Here is a 16,307-nt window from a genome sequence, read left to right as displayed (position 1 = left end):
TGATGCCCTTTAACATCTCTGGTAAAACTCAGCACAAAAGTGCTTAGAAAGTGTATAGAAAAAAAAATTTTTTAACTTGAGTAAATGCTCTGCATAAGAATGACTGATGTGTTCTCTTAATAAAGAAAAAACTCATAAGAATATATAAATGCTACTTCAGAACAGTTTTGATCTTCAGCTTTACATAGAGAGGTCATAATGGTCACAGTAGAAGGATAATTAACAGATTGCTCCCGGCAGTTACAAGAGCCACACAAAGGAGAAAATATCACAGGTGTATGGTTAATGAACAGCTTGACTCATTAGATTTTCCCATATGTGTGGCTTACTCAGGCTGAACATTATGAAAATCATTTCACAGCCAAGTCCTCTGTTTGTGTCAAAACCACTACGGGATATATATTAACTTTGCAGCCACAAATCCTGAGGCAAATCTAGAAAAAAAACACGAACTCTTTTCTCAAAATTAAGAAGCCCAAGTTCATTTTCTACCTTTTGCAGATCAGTTCATCCTCATCTAGAGTAACACAGTTATTTTTATGGTGAAGTCTAAAAAAAAAAAATCACAGATTTAAAAAGGTGATTATGGCTCTTTCTCTCTCCTGCCCCTTGGCTTTCCTTCCTGAATAATTCAGCAAGTGTATGCGGGGCTGGACCCGGGGGATGGACAGCGATATGGGGTGGACAGTGGCCCAGGGCAAAGTCAGAGCCCAAGCCAGATGAGGAGGCTGGGTGCAGGGGAGCAGTCCAGGTGGGTATGAGTGGGTTGAGAGCCTAGGTGGAGTGAGGCGGGCATCCACACCAGTGGGCGATGGGGATGGGGAACTCAAGAGCTCCATGCAGCAAGAGGAAGGGGGCGGCAGAGATGGGACATTGGTCACATACAGCTGGATGATCAAATAAGTAAACACATTAACAATAATGGGAGCAAAGTTTCTCATTATCAAAGAAAGAAGTGACATGTACAGAAATGGACTTAGGGCCGGCCCCGTGGCTTGGTGGTTGAGTGCGCGCGCTCCGCTACTGCCGGCCGGGGTTCGGATCCTGGCCACGCACCGATGCACAGCTTCTCCGGCCATGCTGAGGCCGCATCCCACATACAGCAACTGGAAGGATGTGCAACTATGACATACAACTATCTACTGGGGCTTTGGGGGTGGGGGGGGAAGAGGATTGGCAATACATGTTAGCTCAGAGCCGGTCTTCCTCGGCAAAAAGAGGAGGATTAGCACGGATGTTAGCTCAGGGCTGATCTTCCTCACAAAAAAAAAAAAGAAAGAAAGAAATGGACTTAGACTGAATCCAGTGGTATCAGATTGGAATTGGATGTGAACTCACAGTTTTCAATACATACACATAGGTACAGAAATAAAGTTGTGGGCCGGCCCCGTGGCTTAGCGGTTAAGTGCGTGCGCTCCGCTGCTGGCGGCCCAGGTTCGGATCCCGGGCGCGCACCGACACACCGCTTCTCTGGCCATGCTGAGGCCGCGTCCCACATACAGCAACTAAAAAAAGGATGTGCAGCTGTGACATACAACTACGTACTGGGGCTTTGGGGGAAAAATAAATAAATAAAATCTTTTGAAATAAAGTTCTAAGTGTGTGTGTGTGTATACATCCTAGAGCTGTCCACTGACAGAGCCAGGGAACAGCAACACCTGAGTAACAATGGGCACATCCAGAGACCATATGCTGGCTTCTAAATACCATTCTCCACTAAAGAGAAGCAGGCTCCTTGGAGAAATGGCTGATTCTAGAGCTGTGTGAGGGAAATTACGAGATGAATCTGGACATCTTATTGTGCAAGAAAGCAAGTAAGTGCTCAAAAAATGATGGGAACCCATAAAAAGAATAGAACAGCCAGCTTGAATGGGCTCCAACTGGCCAAATCTAGAGAATTTGAATATGAAAATAGATAATTACAGTAACAGAGTATAACTCATTGAGTAAAATAGGAAATAAGTGAATGCACTGAAAATCTGATGAGAAAGGGGATACTTACAGAGTTTCAAAGCACTTCCCCCAAAACACCTATTAATTACAAACAAAAAGGAGTAACTTCACAGCGCAGAAGCTAAGAGTCACTACATGATCAAGTGATCAAAGAGAAGATCACCAGCAATGGGACCAACTGAACTGTGGGCCCCCATGGGATGCAGGGAAGAGAACACAGCATCACTTCTGTGACCTTCCTGCCAAAGAAGCATGACCTGAATCTAACCAGGAGAAAACACCAGACAAAGCCAAACTGAGGGACACTCTACCAAAAAAATTGGTAATAATTTTAAAATGTCAAGGTCAAGAAAGTCAAGGAAACACTGAGAAACTGTCTCAGGTTGAAGGAGACCAAAGAGATGTGACACTCAAATGCAAAGTGTGATTCTAAACTAGATCCTTTGCTATAAAAGACAGTATTGGGAAGACCACTGAAACCTGAATGGGGTCTGAGGCTTGGAGGGTAGTGACATATCCACCCTGGTTAACTTCCTGATTGTATGGTATATTAATCCCCTAGTCTATTATGACAGTGAGGGAGAAAGTCCTCGATTTTAGGAACCACACGAACGTATTCGAGGCTGATAAGGCGTCAGGTGAACAGCTCCCTCTCAGATGCCACACTCTGCACTGCGCCTCCCACGTGGCTGTAAGTCTGTCACTGTTAAAAGGTGATCGTGACGTTTACTCACCGTTTCAGGGTCTTCGAGGGGCTCATCCAGCTCTGCATAGGTCACGATGGTGTACCCTTTGCAGACCCTCCACAACATTTTTTCAAATGCTTCAACTTTTCCTTGGCTAATTAGGCCAGATACAAACCTATGAGACAACAGACAAAGCTGCAGTCAGTTGAAAGCAATGAGTATTATCAAACTGCATTAAAAGGATGATGAAGACTTTCATTTCTGGGAAAATGATAAAGATATCCTGAAAGCCCTCCAACTGCAAAACATCTAAAACGCTGGATAAAATATTTTTGAAACATCTTTTTAAAGGTATAGCTGAGCCTACAATTAAGAGAAATTCTTGGAATCCAAAAATAAAACAAGACCTCGTAGCTATCCTGATATATTATACCAATCCAGTATCTTAAGGCCTCGAGTTTCAACGCCAGCATGGGAGACGGAAGACAGGCACTGGGTCAATGTAAGGTGAAGCGATGGAACTGAATCCCCGCTAGTCCCCCTAAAATTGGGACTCCCCCAAAGGGCTACACCTTTAGTGAATGGGTGGACTAGAAAAAATCCACCTTGCAAAGGAGCCTACAAGTAAACTTGTTTATTTCAGTTTTGGTTCTGGATAGAAACAAAAAAATCTTCCTTAAGAATTTACAACCACAATTTAGAATTCACTCAGGTTTGTGGCTTAAACTCACATTACTTGCATAGTAAAAAAACAAACAGAAAAACAAAAAATCCCAAGCTGAGAAATCAATGTAAAATGATTCCAGGTTGGTAGAGGGCTCCCAGGTACCGGACAAATGTAAAAATAAATTCTCTCTGAAGGAATACATCCTCAAACTAAACATCAAGGAATTCCTACAGATAAGGAACAGAGAAACATAAGTTCATAACAAAAAGAAATCACAGATCACATGAGGAAACAAGTTACCATTAGTTCAAGTAAACAGACAGAATAAACAGCAGAAAGAGACCCTTAAAATACAATTAATAAATTACCCAACTCAGTCTAGCCCCTTTCCACCAAACAAAACAGGACTTGACGCTTCAATGACCAATTATTTTAGGCTTATTGGAGTAACACCGAATGGCATAAATGTTCCTTCTTTCTAGCTGATTACACCAAAAGAAGAAATTCCCATCATATTTAGCTAAAAAATCAATACAGCTGAGTAATTCAACTCAGCAAATACAGGAGTACAGTGTTTGCTTAAACAAATATTCACTTTCTTTCGTTCAGTCACAGGCTTTCAGGCAGGGCCCATTCACCCACTCAGTCAGCTCCTCTTCCTCGACAAGAGGGAAGTACAGAGCTGACCCCCCGGTTGCTGTCACCTACCCCAGTTTTGCTCCCAGCCTCTGCATACTGCTGTAGTCCAACAAGGAATCAGTCTCTAAGGAAGGGAATTCTTCATAAGTGGGTTCAAACTACAAAGAGACATGAAACCAAGGGTATCTCATTAAAAGTGACACTTTATTTCTCATGCCATGCTTCCAAACAGGTTTCCAGGGCATCGTAACTCACTACTTAGATCTGGTGCCGAGGCCCCAAGATAACTTAGACTGCAACTCAGCTCTGATAAAGAAAGAAGATAATTTCCCCATCCCTTATTTGTAAGCTGCTTGAAGACACTTACATAAAAGCATAGTTATAATCTATGTCATCACCTTAACCCAAGATGGAGTAACTTTGTCAGAGGTCACCACTATATGAAGTCAAACTGAGTTCGGAAGGGTGTACTTCTCCCCTCTCTGATACTCAGCTGAGTATAGTGCTACTACATAGACTATTCTTTATTTTTATAAATTAGAGATGTTTTTACTTCCTTTACTCTTAGCAATTTGGGGGGGGGGAATAAATTTTAAGAATTCAACTTCCACTGTTCAATTTTTTCTCATGATCACAATAAGATTATTTTCAACTACAAACTGAAGCATTTCACAGATACGAAGTATTATTATTGCTGAAACCAACCAACACAGGAAACGGCTTAATGCCTTTTTTTTTTGCTTGAGGAAGATTCACCCTGAGCTAACACCTGTGCCAATCTTCCTCTATTTTTGTATGTGGGACGCCACCACAGTATGGCTTACGAGTGGTATAGGTCCACGCCCAGGATCCGAACCCACGAAACCGGGGCCACCGAAGCAAAGGGGGCGAACTTATCACTACACTGTGGGGCTGGCCCCTTAAAGCTTTTTTAATGTCATACAATCCAACAGGAAAATAAAGCTAAGATCAAAATGTATCTCTTTAAAAACGCAACACATCGACAGGAACTGGTAAAATAGGAAACCTCATGGGCATGAGATTTTTATGAAAAATGCGCGTCCTCCTAGGTGTCGTCAGTACCTCCACATTTCGTTTCACGAAGGTTTTGGTGACTCTCAGCATGTGCGTATACTCAATCAGTTCGAGCAAGTTTTTCCTCAGTTTCTCTTTGTTCTTAGTGACTTCTCTCAGTTCAACCTCGAGCTTCTGCAACTGCTCCTAAAACAAAACGGCAGTTACTTAAGAGTATGGGTAAGCTCCGAGTCTAGTTCCAATCATCTTTCTACAGTACCCCAAAACCAATGGTCTGAAAAAGCCAGAATTTATGATAGTTTGACAGACATATGAAAACATGCAAAGATTTTAAAAGTTCATCATTTATTGTTTCACATTAATTCAGGTAGTTCCAACAAAGCGCATGCCGCGTATGGCAGACAGCATTCGGACGCTGTGATGACGAAGTCTGGACCCCAGGGCTGCGCCCAGTCTCTAATCTCACTTCCTATCATTGTTTTCGGTTTTCCTTCGCCTGCTTTTCAATTATCACACATCGGAGAGTCTTCCTCTTTCAGGTCTACATTTCCTTTTATTTGCAACAGAAAATTTTTAGATAATCTTTTCTAAACATATCTATTCCTAGTCTCTAGCTTAAGAGTTTCTATGCAGTTGCACTTGCACAGTTACTGGGCATAGAAATTCTTGGGCACAAATCTTCTTTAATAATTAGTTACATAGCAAGCATCCTTAAGAATACTTAAGTATTAAAACAATAGAAGCATAAATCTGTAAAACAAATCATTGACTCAATGAAAATTCATATTCACACAAATCACTTGACATACAACATTCATTACTTGTGCTCTGCTTTATAAAAACTATAAACAGTCAGTAATCGCTATATTTGTAATTATCTCATAACCAACCCATCAGACAGGCCAAACCAGACAACTGCTTTCTACTCATCTGATTGTATAAGTCTTTCTCGAGTCCACTCATATACCAAACGTTAAATGACTTCTTCCCAGATAAACCACCTGAGCAGCCAGCAATGGAATGGTCCCGGTTACACAGTACTAATCGTTTCAGAAGAACTACAAGGAGCTCTAGTCTATTTCCCAGTGTGATGAACTATCAGATGATTAGACGGAAACCTCAATGGGTAATTCATGGGGGGATGCTAATGAACAAGACCAGCCAGTGTTCTCACAGGGAGAACACTGTATCCTCAACACCCAAGACACTGAACTCAGGGAGAAGGAATTCTGTTTGCTGCCCACCTGGAACAACATATCACCGTCATACTAGCTTCTGGAAGTCAGAGGGGAAGGGCAGTGAAGTGGGGAAGAATGTGAAGGGCACAGGACTGAAGCCTCGATTACGTGCACTAGGAGAGGCAAGCTAAGGCATGGATAAGCCCAGGATGACCTTTAGGAAACATTACATGACTAAGAACCAGATTTCACAACCTAATTCTCATTAGCCTCTGTTCAACACCACCTGGAAAGAGAGCACACATCTTATATTTTAAAGGAAAACTGAATTACAGTTAAAATTTGTCACAGATAAGCCATTACTGAGGTTCTTTAATTTTCACTCCACGGTTTTGAGAAGAAAGGCAGAAAAGCATTGGACAATATAAAATAAGGAAATAAGCAGTATCTGAGACGAGTGACTTAAGACAGTGTCTCCAGAAACAAGTTACCTGCATTTCTAGAACTTGTTTCAGAGGTGGTGCAGGAGGACTGGTCTCTCCCTCGGGAAGGGGAATATCAGCTCTGTTAATTTCCTGCACCAAATACGCTGTGGAAATAAAAATTAAACAAACTGGACTCAAAAACTTACTATAAGGCATTTCAGTCACAACATTTTACATCCCAACCTTGCCTAGGTCATCGAAAAATTAATGTGTAAATGCACAAAAATCTTGCTTCTTCCAACTGACTTATAGGTCACCATTTGAGATCTTGTTTCCAAAGATGTGCAAAATAATTCTGCCGAGAGAGAGCAGCATGCTGTGACAAAACAAACAATAACCTGGAGAAACATTTTCTGAAATTCCCCACATTTTCTTCATTTCTAAAACTTGGAAGAACTTTGGCGTCACAGCTGACCTGCACCTGTAGATAAGGCAGAAGGTGAAGGACACACCCAGAAGTCAGGAACAACCCAATGACAGACCTACAATGGTCCCACCAGAGACAGCACTGTGACTTCCCTGCAGACGCCCTCAGGAGGAAAGAAGTCTCCATCAGGAAAAGCAGGACCCCCATCAGCAAAGGAGCCTTGAGAGACACAGGGCAGGAAGCCGGCTCTCCGGAGAGGACAGTTAGCCAGGATGCTCTGACTTAGAACAGCTTGCACTGCTTGCCTACTTACATCAAAAACTAGATTCATGAAACTAACAGCGAACCAGCCAAAATTAATTTAAGTTCTTTAGTTTACATTTTCAATTCCACAGAGGGTCCTTTTCCTTAGGATAAAAGTCACAATACCTGATAAAGTCATGACTAGATATAATATCTTGGAGAAGCGTTACTAGTTGTTTTATTAAGAAAGAAAGAAAAAGAAAAGTGAGGAAGTATTACCAACAGAGAGCAAAGGAAGCACTGGTTTAAGCGGTTTCTAGAAATGGATGCAAATTGTTTTAACCCATTCATACCTAAACTTACTTGAGAGTTCCTTTTTCTTTAAGTCTGTATTCTTTCTGAAACAGTTTAAGCTATAGGAAGTCCTGGACTCGTCTAATAGGTTGTCATTCTATCCTGCCTTTAAAATCTCGTTCCAAATATAAGACCTGTCCAATAACACGTGTGTTGCCAAGAGAGAAATGCAATGTCGCTATGGTACACAATCCACACATGTAACCAGGACCTCAAACAATATGAAAAGGAGTAGACTTCAGAGGACTCAAAGGTTTTTTGATCTCAAAAATCTCCAATTAAAAGATATAAAACCCACAATAATTATCAGCTATTAGAAATCATTCCAAAACTCATACACTCCCCCGTCTCCAACTCTCTCATCCCCATGTTTTTCTGTTCATCCTTCTACAAACAAATTTTGTACTTCAGTCATTTGTCTGAGATCATTTTCCCCCCTATTTCAGTCAGAACTTCAGGGCTTGAATTGATAATGACTGTTTCAGGTTAAGATGTTAAAGATGTTACAGATAAAGAAGTAGGCTTGAACTACTGAGTCTGAATGGTCAACAGTCAGAGGACACTGATCTAACACCTTCAGAAGGCCTGAGAAAAAGGAAATTATCAACCCCTCTACCTGCTACTTCCTACCTCCCTCCCTCGTTCTTTGATGTAATTTTAAGTCATATATTAACATGTATACAATGTTTTTAAATTATAATAAACTACAAGGAATTGGTTAAATAAATTATGGTTCACTAATACAATGAAATGCTATGCAGCCATTAAAAATGATGATGGGTCAATCTGTTTAATGGAATGTAAAGACGCTACAGTGAGTACCATTAAGTGACAAACAAAGCTGAGAACAAAGTAACCTGACCATTACGTATGTAGATCCTTACTTTTATAGATGAATAGTAAAAAGTATGGAAAAAATAGAAATATCATATATATTTAAAAATAAATAAATAATATAAAATAAATATTTTTAAATATAAAATATAAAAATATAAAAAATAAGTATAATATATAAAATAATATCAACCTGCAATATATAGGCTTATATATAATATATATTTTATTATATAAAAATAATATAAACCTACATAACAGTGATTACTTCTGAATGGTGAGAATACAGACAATTTCTTTTTTCTTTTCTGCTTGTCTATATTTTCTAATTTTTCTAAAGTGAACAAGGTTTGCCTACATAAAAATAATTATTTAAGTATTAAAATAAACTTACCCAAAATTCGCTCTAGTTCTTCACACCTCTTCACCTCACCAACAAATTTTCTTTGAAAAGAACTTACATTCTGGTTCAGCTGAGAAAAGGATAAAAAATTTGCTTTGAACTTTCTAAAATTTAAAAATAAATTTGATTTTAAGAATATTATTGGCAAAGGTTTAAGGAAAAGCACGTCCTCATACACTACTGAATGGAAGTATAAACTGACATGACTTTTCTGGAAAGCGATTTGGCAACCGTTATCAAAAAAGCCTGAAAAATATCCTTTGGCCCAGAGATATCCCATGAAGAAATTTAACCAAAGGGAAAAACTATAGATACACATATAAATTTATCTAGAAGAACAGCATTCTCAGAGACAGAGAAAAAATGGTAACAACAGAAAATGGGTTAAAGAAATTACAGTCTGTATCCATACCATGGAATACTACTCAGCAATGAAAAGGAACCAGCTACTGACACACTCAACATCACAGAGGGCTCTCAGAAACATGATGCAAGTGAAAGAAGCTGACACAAAAGGCCACATGTGTGATTCCATTTCTACGAAATGTCCACAAAAGGCCAAGTTAGAAGCAGAAAGTAGGGTAGTGATTGCCTGGGGCTGGGGGAGGAATGGGGATTAACTGTAAGTCAGCATAAGGGATCTCACTCAGGTGACGTAATGTTCTAAAACTGGACGGTGGCGATGGATGCACAACTCAGTTTTCTAAAAATCAATGAACTGTACACTTGAAATCAGTGAATTTTATCATACACATCAATAAAGTATAAAATTATGGTTTGGTCATATAACTGATTACTATGCACTTATTAAAAATTATGTTCTAAATGACTGAGGTAGTTGATATTAAGAAATTATTATTATTAACAACTTTAGGTATGATAATGGTATTGGGGTTATGATTTTTAAGTATCCTTACCTTTCAGAGATACTTATTATAATATTTATAAGTGAAATTATACATCTAGGATTTGCTTCAAAATGGTCCTGTCTAGGAGGGGGTGGAAGGATGGAATGAGTGGCCGAGAGGTTATACTATGGGTACATGGGAATTCACTGTTCCTGTATACTCTTTCCTCTACTTAACTTCTTCTAATACAAAGCTTAAAACAATAAAAAATATTGCAAAAGAATATTTAATAAAATGAGGAGATTAGTCATGATCTGTGTGTGAAAAAGATTCAAGATATTTTCAGTGTGGTTCCAGTCACATAAAAATTACATACACTGGGCCAGCCCCGTGGCTTGGTGGTTAAGTGCGCATGCTCCGCTGCTCGCGGCCCAGGGTTTGGATCCCGGGCGCGCACCGATGCACCGATTCTCCGGCCATGCTGAGGCCGCGTCCCACATACAGCAACTAGAAGGATGTGCAACTATGACATACAACTATCTACTGGGGCTTCGGCGGGGGGCGGGGGGGGAGGAGGAGGATTGGCAATAGATGTTAGCTCAGAGCCGGTCTTCCTCAGCAAAAAGAGGAGGATTAGCACCGATGTTAGCTCAGGGCTGATCTTCCTCACAAAAAAAAAAAAATACATACATATGTACATTTTAAAATATTATTAGAAAAATAACGTTTGATTGACCAATATTAACCAAAAAGTTAAAGCGTTTATTTCTAGGTATTCGGATCATGGAAGTTACCATCTTATTCTTACTTTCTCTTCTTTGGAAGTTTTCCAAATTTCCCACAATGGACATATATTACTTTTATAATAAAAAAAATTACAGTAATCACTCATGTTGAAAGGCATTTAGGGCAAGAATTTTATCTTTATTCCATCAAGCATCTGTACTGGGCATTCTCAAAAAACAGAATTAGACAACGGCTTGGCATGAAACTGCTCAAGCAAACTGAGAAGTATCTACCCCAAAGGTTCAGTTTTTGTTTAGTTTTTCAAATTTTAATAATTAACCAGAAGAAATATAAAATTTCCAATTTCACTTCTGTTTGCCACATCTGTATTCATTTCTGGGTCATACTAACCTAAAGCAACCACTTTCAAGTCCCTAATGATTCAAACACCATCTACTCCTATAGAACTAAGAACGTGAAAAGGAAGCTGCGCACCAAAGCCGTCTACAAATGACACCACTTCTCAATTTCAATTTTTTTCCTTCAATCTCAAACACTAATAGGACATTATGGTTCTACAACAGAATCTTTAAGAAGAGGCCAATTTCTACGGCAATGACACCAACATGACTGGGTTTGCTAGACGCCATCTGACATATATTAACTTTTTTTTCTGTTGTGTGGTTTCTTTTTTTTGTGTGTGTGAGGAAGATCAGCCCTGAGCTAACATCCCTGCTAATCTTCCTCTTTTTGCTGAGGAAGACCGGCTCTGAGCTAACATCTATTGCCGATCCTCCTCCTTTTTTTTTTCCCCCAAAGCCCCACTAGATAGTTGTATGTCATAGCTGCACATCCTTCTAGTTGCTGTATGTGGGACGCGGCCTAAGCATGGCTGGAGAAGCGGTGCGTCGGTGCGCACCCGGGATCCGAACCCGGGCCGCCAGTAGCGGAGCGCGCGCACTTAACCGCTAAGCCACGGGGCCGGCCCTGTTGTGTGGTTTTTTTTAACAAAGTTTTGTTTCTGTTTTCTTTTTAGGGAGGCAATGTCCCCCTAACTCCGGGCTAGTGATATTAAGCACATTTTAACATAGATTCATTTTGGGACTAACATTTAACCTGGGAACACCAACCGAGGATACTTGGTGTGTTTTTACTGATACCCACAGCAGGGATGTTCCCACCCCAGCAGCCAAAGGACTAAAGGAGTAAACTGTTCTTAGACTGCAGACTGTTACACAGTGAGACGAACTTTCCCTTCACTGAGTCCTGCTGGTTAGTTGAAAAACCTTTTTTTTTTCCAGGTCTTCTTATTGGCTGTCACTACAGAAACTTTTGACCTGCCTCCTTTCCCTTAGAAAGATTACTAAAAGAAAAGGGGAAAACCATCCAGCCTGTGCAAGCCAGGAAAGACTGACGTCAGTGATCCCATCCGGTGAACCCAAAGTCAGTAAGAAACTCCAGAAAAGAGCAGAAAAAGAGTCAGACGTGATGGAGCTTTCTGTGCCAGCACCCATGCTGCTTGACAGTCAACTGGAAGACACAAACACACAAACACACACACACACGCTTACCTGAGCTCTGAAAACCTAGCAACACACAAGGAAGAGCTCATTTTAGCATTTTAGTTTTATTTTCCTTCTGCAAAAAGATGAACCACACTTTCTTTTTCTTTCACTGATTTTCAGTTAGAGAAGTATCCCCCACTCCCTAACGTAATGGCACTGTGAAACTGGCATCTTTGTGGTGATTAGGACACTTGTTCAAATCTCTAAGATCTAAGCTTGATAAGTCTCTTGGCTTGAGCACTAACAGGATGGAACAAATCCATGTGTAATAAAGAAGGGAGCCTGTTTCCCTCACGACTGTTTCCTGAATCTTTCGGGTGCTGCTCACAGCTCAGCACAGCACCCACCAGGTAAGTGGGTACCCTGCTCGGAAGCCCCAGTGGCTCCAGGAACCAGGAGGAGAGTCAGGCCTGCCCTGCAGCCTCCTCTGGCACACAGGAGTTTCTCCCTGACCTTGAGACCGCCTCACCCGGCCACCCCAAGGATCACTGACATCACATCTTGGGTAGGCATGTTCCCTTTGGAAATTAAGGACCCCCTCCAAGACATGAAGGGAAACAACCAGGAGATGAAGGCTGTGGCCCAGGAAATAAGATGTTCACCTGAAGTGACTTTCAGCTCAATCCGTAAGTATCAGGTCCTGCTTAATAACCTCCGGTCCACAGGGGTTCTTTCCCCCCAGGGCATTTATCACAGTCCATAGTCAGAGGACTATGTCTATCTGTCTCCTCCCAGACTGGGAGCAACAAGAACACAAGGACTTTGTCTGCCTTGCTCACCACCGCGTCCCCAGCACCAAAACCAGGGTCTAGAACAGAGCAAGCACTCAATACAAGCTTGTTCGAGTGTTCAACAGACGCCTATTAATGCCCACCAGCACAGGGACTGTGCTAAGTCTTGGGGAATCGGGAGTGACCAAGGCAGGCCAGGCCCTTATCCTGAGGCGTGGGTGGAGACAAACGAACGCGTGAGCAGATATATAACCAAGGGTTTGTTATTACTCGCTCGGGAGACAGCTCCCGTTCAACAAACACTGCCGGCGCTGGCGCCGCTCACGGTCCGGACATCAGCCCACGTCTCTGAACAACACCGGCAACACCCCTTCCCTCCAGGAGCTCACACCAAGCGCCTTCCCAGCCAGGCTCCGGGCTCTCCTGTCCCTCCACCCGGGACCCCCTTCCCCCGGATCTCCCCACGGCCGGCTCCTTCCCATTCAGGTCTCGGCGCAAACGTCACCCCCTGAGAGAGGCCTCCCGGACCAGCCCACCCGAGTCACCATCGCGCCACCCCGTTGTATTTTCTTTCTTGCCAACAGCTTCTCGTTTACACACTTATTTGCTTAGTGTGTGCCCGGCCACCCCCGTAAGCCCCAGAAGAACTCCAAGAGGCCTTCTGGGACCCGCTCCCCGCTCAGCCCGGTGCCGGCGGCCCGGGCGCTCCCAGCATCCACGGCACTCCCCGAAGCTGACGGGGACGACACGGGGCGGTCCCGACGGCCCCGGCCGCCCTGCCCGGCGCCCGCGGAGGAGGCCCAGCGGGACGGCCGCGGCTCGGGCGACACTCACGTCTCGGAACTGGACCAGGCCCTTCTCGCCCAGGGCGCTGAGGCACTCGTAGGCCGTGCCCGACTGCAGGAAGAGCTGCGCCAGGCACATGGTCTCGCTCCGGAACAGGGACCCCATGGCCGGCCGGCCCGCGCCCCCGCGGGGCCCGAGGGCGGCGGCGGCTCCGGGCGCGCGGGCCCGCACGGTCAGCAGGGGCGGCGCGGGCCTCGGGCTCCTGCTGCGCCCTGGCCGCGGCCCCGCACCATGGGGCTCCCGACTGCACCGCCGCCCGGGTCCTGCCACCGCGGCCGCCGCTCCGGCCGCCGCCACAGCCCCCCGCGAGGCCCCGCCCCCCACCGCCGGTTCCGGTTCCGCCCCCGCGCGCGCGCCCCGCCGGCCGACCAATGGGCGCCCGGAGTTGAGGCCGACCGCGGCTGGGCCAACCGGCGCAACCCCGGCGAGGGGCGGCCGAGGCTCCCCGCGCCCGGCCGGACCCGGCGGAAGACAGCCCCCCGCTCTGCTGCTTAGATCTTATGACAATGAGTTTACATGCCACAGAGTTCACCCGATTAGAGTGTACAAGTCTGTGGTTTTTAGTAACGTTACAGAGTGGTCGTGCAGCCATCATCACGACCAATTTTACAACCTTTCCATCAGCCCGTAAAGGATTCCTCCTGCTAAGCTGCAGGCAATCCCCTTCCCATCGGGAGCCCAGGGCAACCACTAAACAGCCCTGTCGCCATAGATCTGCCTATGCGGCATTCACATCAGCGGAATCAGACCATACGGTGTTTTCGGCTCGCTTTCCTCTCGGGTCCTGTCCCTGTGCGGACAGAGAGCAGGTCGGATGCCCGGCGCTGTAATCCCGCTGGCTGCTCATGCCTTCTGCGATCCCCCCACGGCAGCTACAGGCATCTCCGACAGAAGACGAAAATCTGATGCGAGCCTACTTAAAATCCTCTGGCTTCTCCCACCGCCTTCAGAATAAAATCCAAACTTCTTCCCACGGCCAGCATGACCCCACAGGATCTAGCCTCCGCCTTCCCCAAGCCCTCATTTCCAAGCTGCCCCGGGCTCCCTTCGCTCCAGCCGCACCTGCCTTCTTTCTCTTGCCAGGTCGGGGCCCTTGAATTTGCTGACCCCTCTCTCTGCCTAGAACACTCTGCTCCCAGACCTTCTCAAAGCGGGCTCTCTCAGGTCTCAGCTCAAATGTCCCCTCCTCTGAGGGGCTGTCCCTGACTCCTAGCGACAGTAGCCCTCCCACCCCGCCCCATCACATCCCTATTTTCTTTTCTTCATGGCACCTACCACTATCTGAAATTATCTTGTCTGTGTGCCTACTGCCAGTTTTCCCCCAGGAGAATGTAAGCTCCACTGGACAAGGGACATCATCTTGGTAGCTCCAGGATCCAGCACACAGTAGCCACTCAATAAATATTTCTCAAATGCATACATGGAAATATAAACTTAGAAAAGTTAAACCCATATAGTATGCCCCTCAGATCTGTTCTACTGCCAAAGTGAGTTTTTCCCTTTTAAGTACAAAAGTCATCCTAAAAAATCCCACAAAATCAGGCTTAATTACCTGGAAATCTGGAAATTTTAAATTAAGTTTTCAGAGCTAGTTATACTAACTGCCATAGAAAGACTTTCTGAATCACTGCAATTACTTAGTCAGTGGGTATTTCCTTTTCTTTGACAAAAGACAATCTTCAACTCCTTCTATAGGGCGTAACCACTTCAACCCAGGGAGAACAGAATCAAAGAAAGAGAGCAGCAGAAAGGGGGGATCCAGTGTTCCCCCAAAGTAATACAAATAGTGGTACTTGAGGGAAATTTTTTATGTCATTGGGACATAACACAACACACCATAACAAATACATGTTTAATATGAATTAGGGAAAAATAGTACTAGATTTATAGATTTAGATTGGAGGGAAGATTTGAAACTCCCCCAGGCAGGGACTCTGAGTGAAGACGCAACTACACAATTTACTGAGCACTGAGGCCCCAGGAATCTAACCAAAATGTGTGAAAGGGAAGAGAATCACTTTTCACAATTAGGTTTATCGATGGTGTACAAAGTCCATCTGAAACAGTGAGTAAATTATCTGGCCCACAAAGAAAACTCACAGGAGATTTGCTCTGTGGCCACTATAAGGCTGTGACTGAAGACATCCATTCCCCACCCCTCACTGCATCATGCAGACCCCTTGAAAGGGGCCACAAGAGGAATTTCTCTCAAGAGTCAACTAGGAAAAACTGTCCTTCGTTGAAAACCAGCTTATTTTTAGTCTATGGATGCTATGATTCCTGCAGCTAATCACATTTGTTTTTTTGTAAACTGAAGACTAAATTAGGGGTCTACCTTTGCTAAATGCAAGGTCTTTGGCATATATTTTCGTGGGTTTACATTCACTCTGGGTGTTGTTTGACTTTCCTCTCCATATTATTTTCCCTCCCCGAGCCCCCATCAATTTACTTTGTGCTTTTATACTGTATACATTTTTAAAGGCTTTATGAATTTTTAATCCTTTCTTTGGAATAGGGGAAATAATTCAACAGAAATATATATAAAATTGACTCTCTAAGGTACGAATAACATATTTGGACCAAAACTCCTACGACTTCAGGAATTTGTGATCAACTAAGGCTTCTAACAACATTTATTTACACAGTTGACCCTCTCGTGCATTTTGCTGAATCTGGTCCAGCAATGAGAATGCCCAATCCGCATTGCTTTGCACATATGGATAGCTACATATGTGAATTAAATTTGC

At 43.6% G+C, this 16,307-nt stretch overlaps 1 protein-coding gene across 1 annotated transcript in view; it reads right to left on the bottom strand.

Moving 5' to 3' along the window:
• ATP6V0A2 (ATPase H+ transporting V0 subunit a2) overlaps positions 1-13,777 on the bottom strand; it is a 40,103-nt gene extending 26,326 nt beyond the window's left edge. Inside the window, exons 1-6 of the mRNA XM_004430067.3 lie at positions 13,549-13,777; positions 8,836-8,914; positions 6,650-6,747; positions 5,029-5,166; positions 4,015-4,103; positions 2,688-2,814 (exon numbers count right to left, since the gene is read on the bottom strand). Coding sequence (XP_004430124.3) covers positions 2,688-2,814; positions 4,015-4,103; positions 5,029-5,166; positions 6,650-6,747; positions 8,836-8,914; positions 13,549-13,665 — 648 coding nt within the window. The 5' untranslated portion in view covers positions 13,666-13,777. The remainder of the gene's footprint in view (positions 1-2,687; positions 2,815-4,014; positions 4,104-5,028; positions 5,167-6,649; positions 6,748-8,835; positions 8,915-13,548) is intronic.
• Positions 13,778-16,307: the final 2,530 nt, after the last annotated feature.

This window comes from Ceratotherium simum, chromosome 35 (assembly GCF_057802395.1).
Source record: "Ceratotherium simum simum isolate JZ-2026a chromosome 35, ASM5780239v1, whole genome shotgun sequence".
NCBI classification, from domain to species: Eukaryota; Metazoa; Chordata; class Mammalia; order Perissodactyla; family Rhinocerotidae; genus Ceratotherium; species Ceratotherium simum.
Note: the sequence above shows the minus strand (reverse complement) of the source record. Positions and strands in the feature narration are given on the sequence as shown.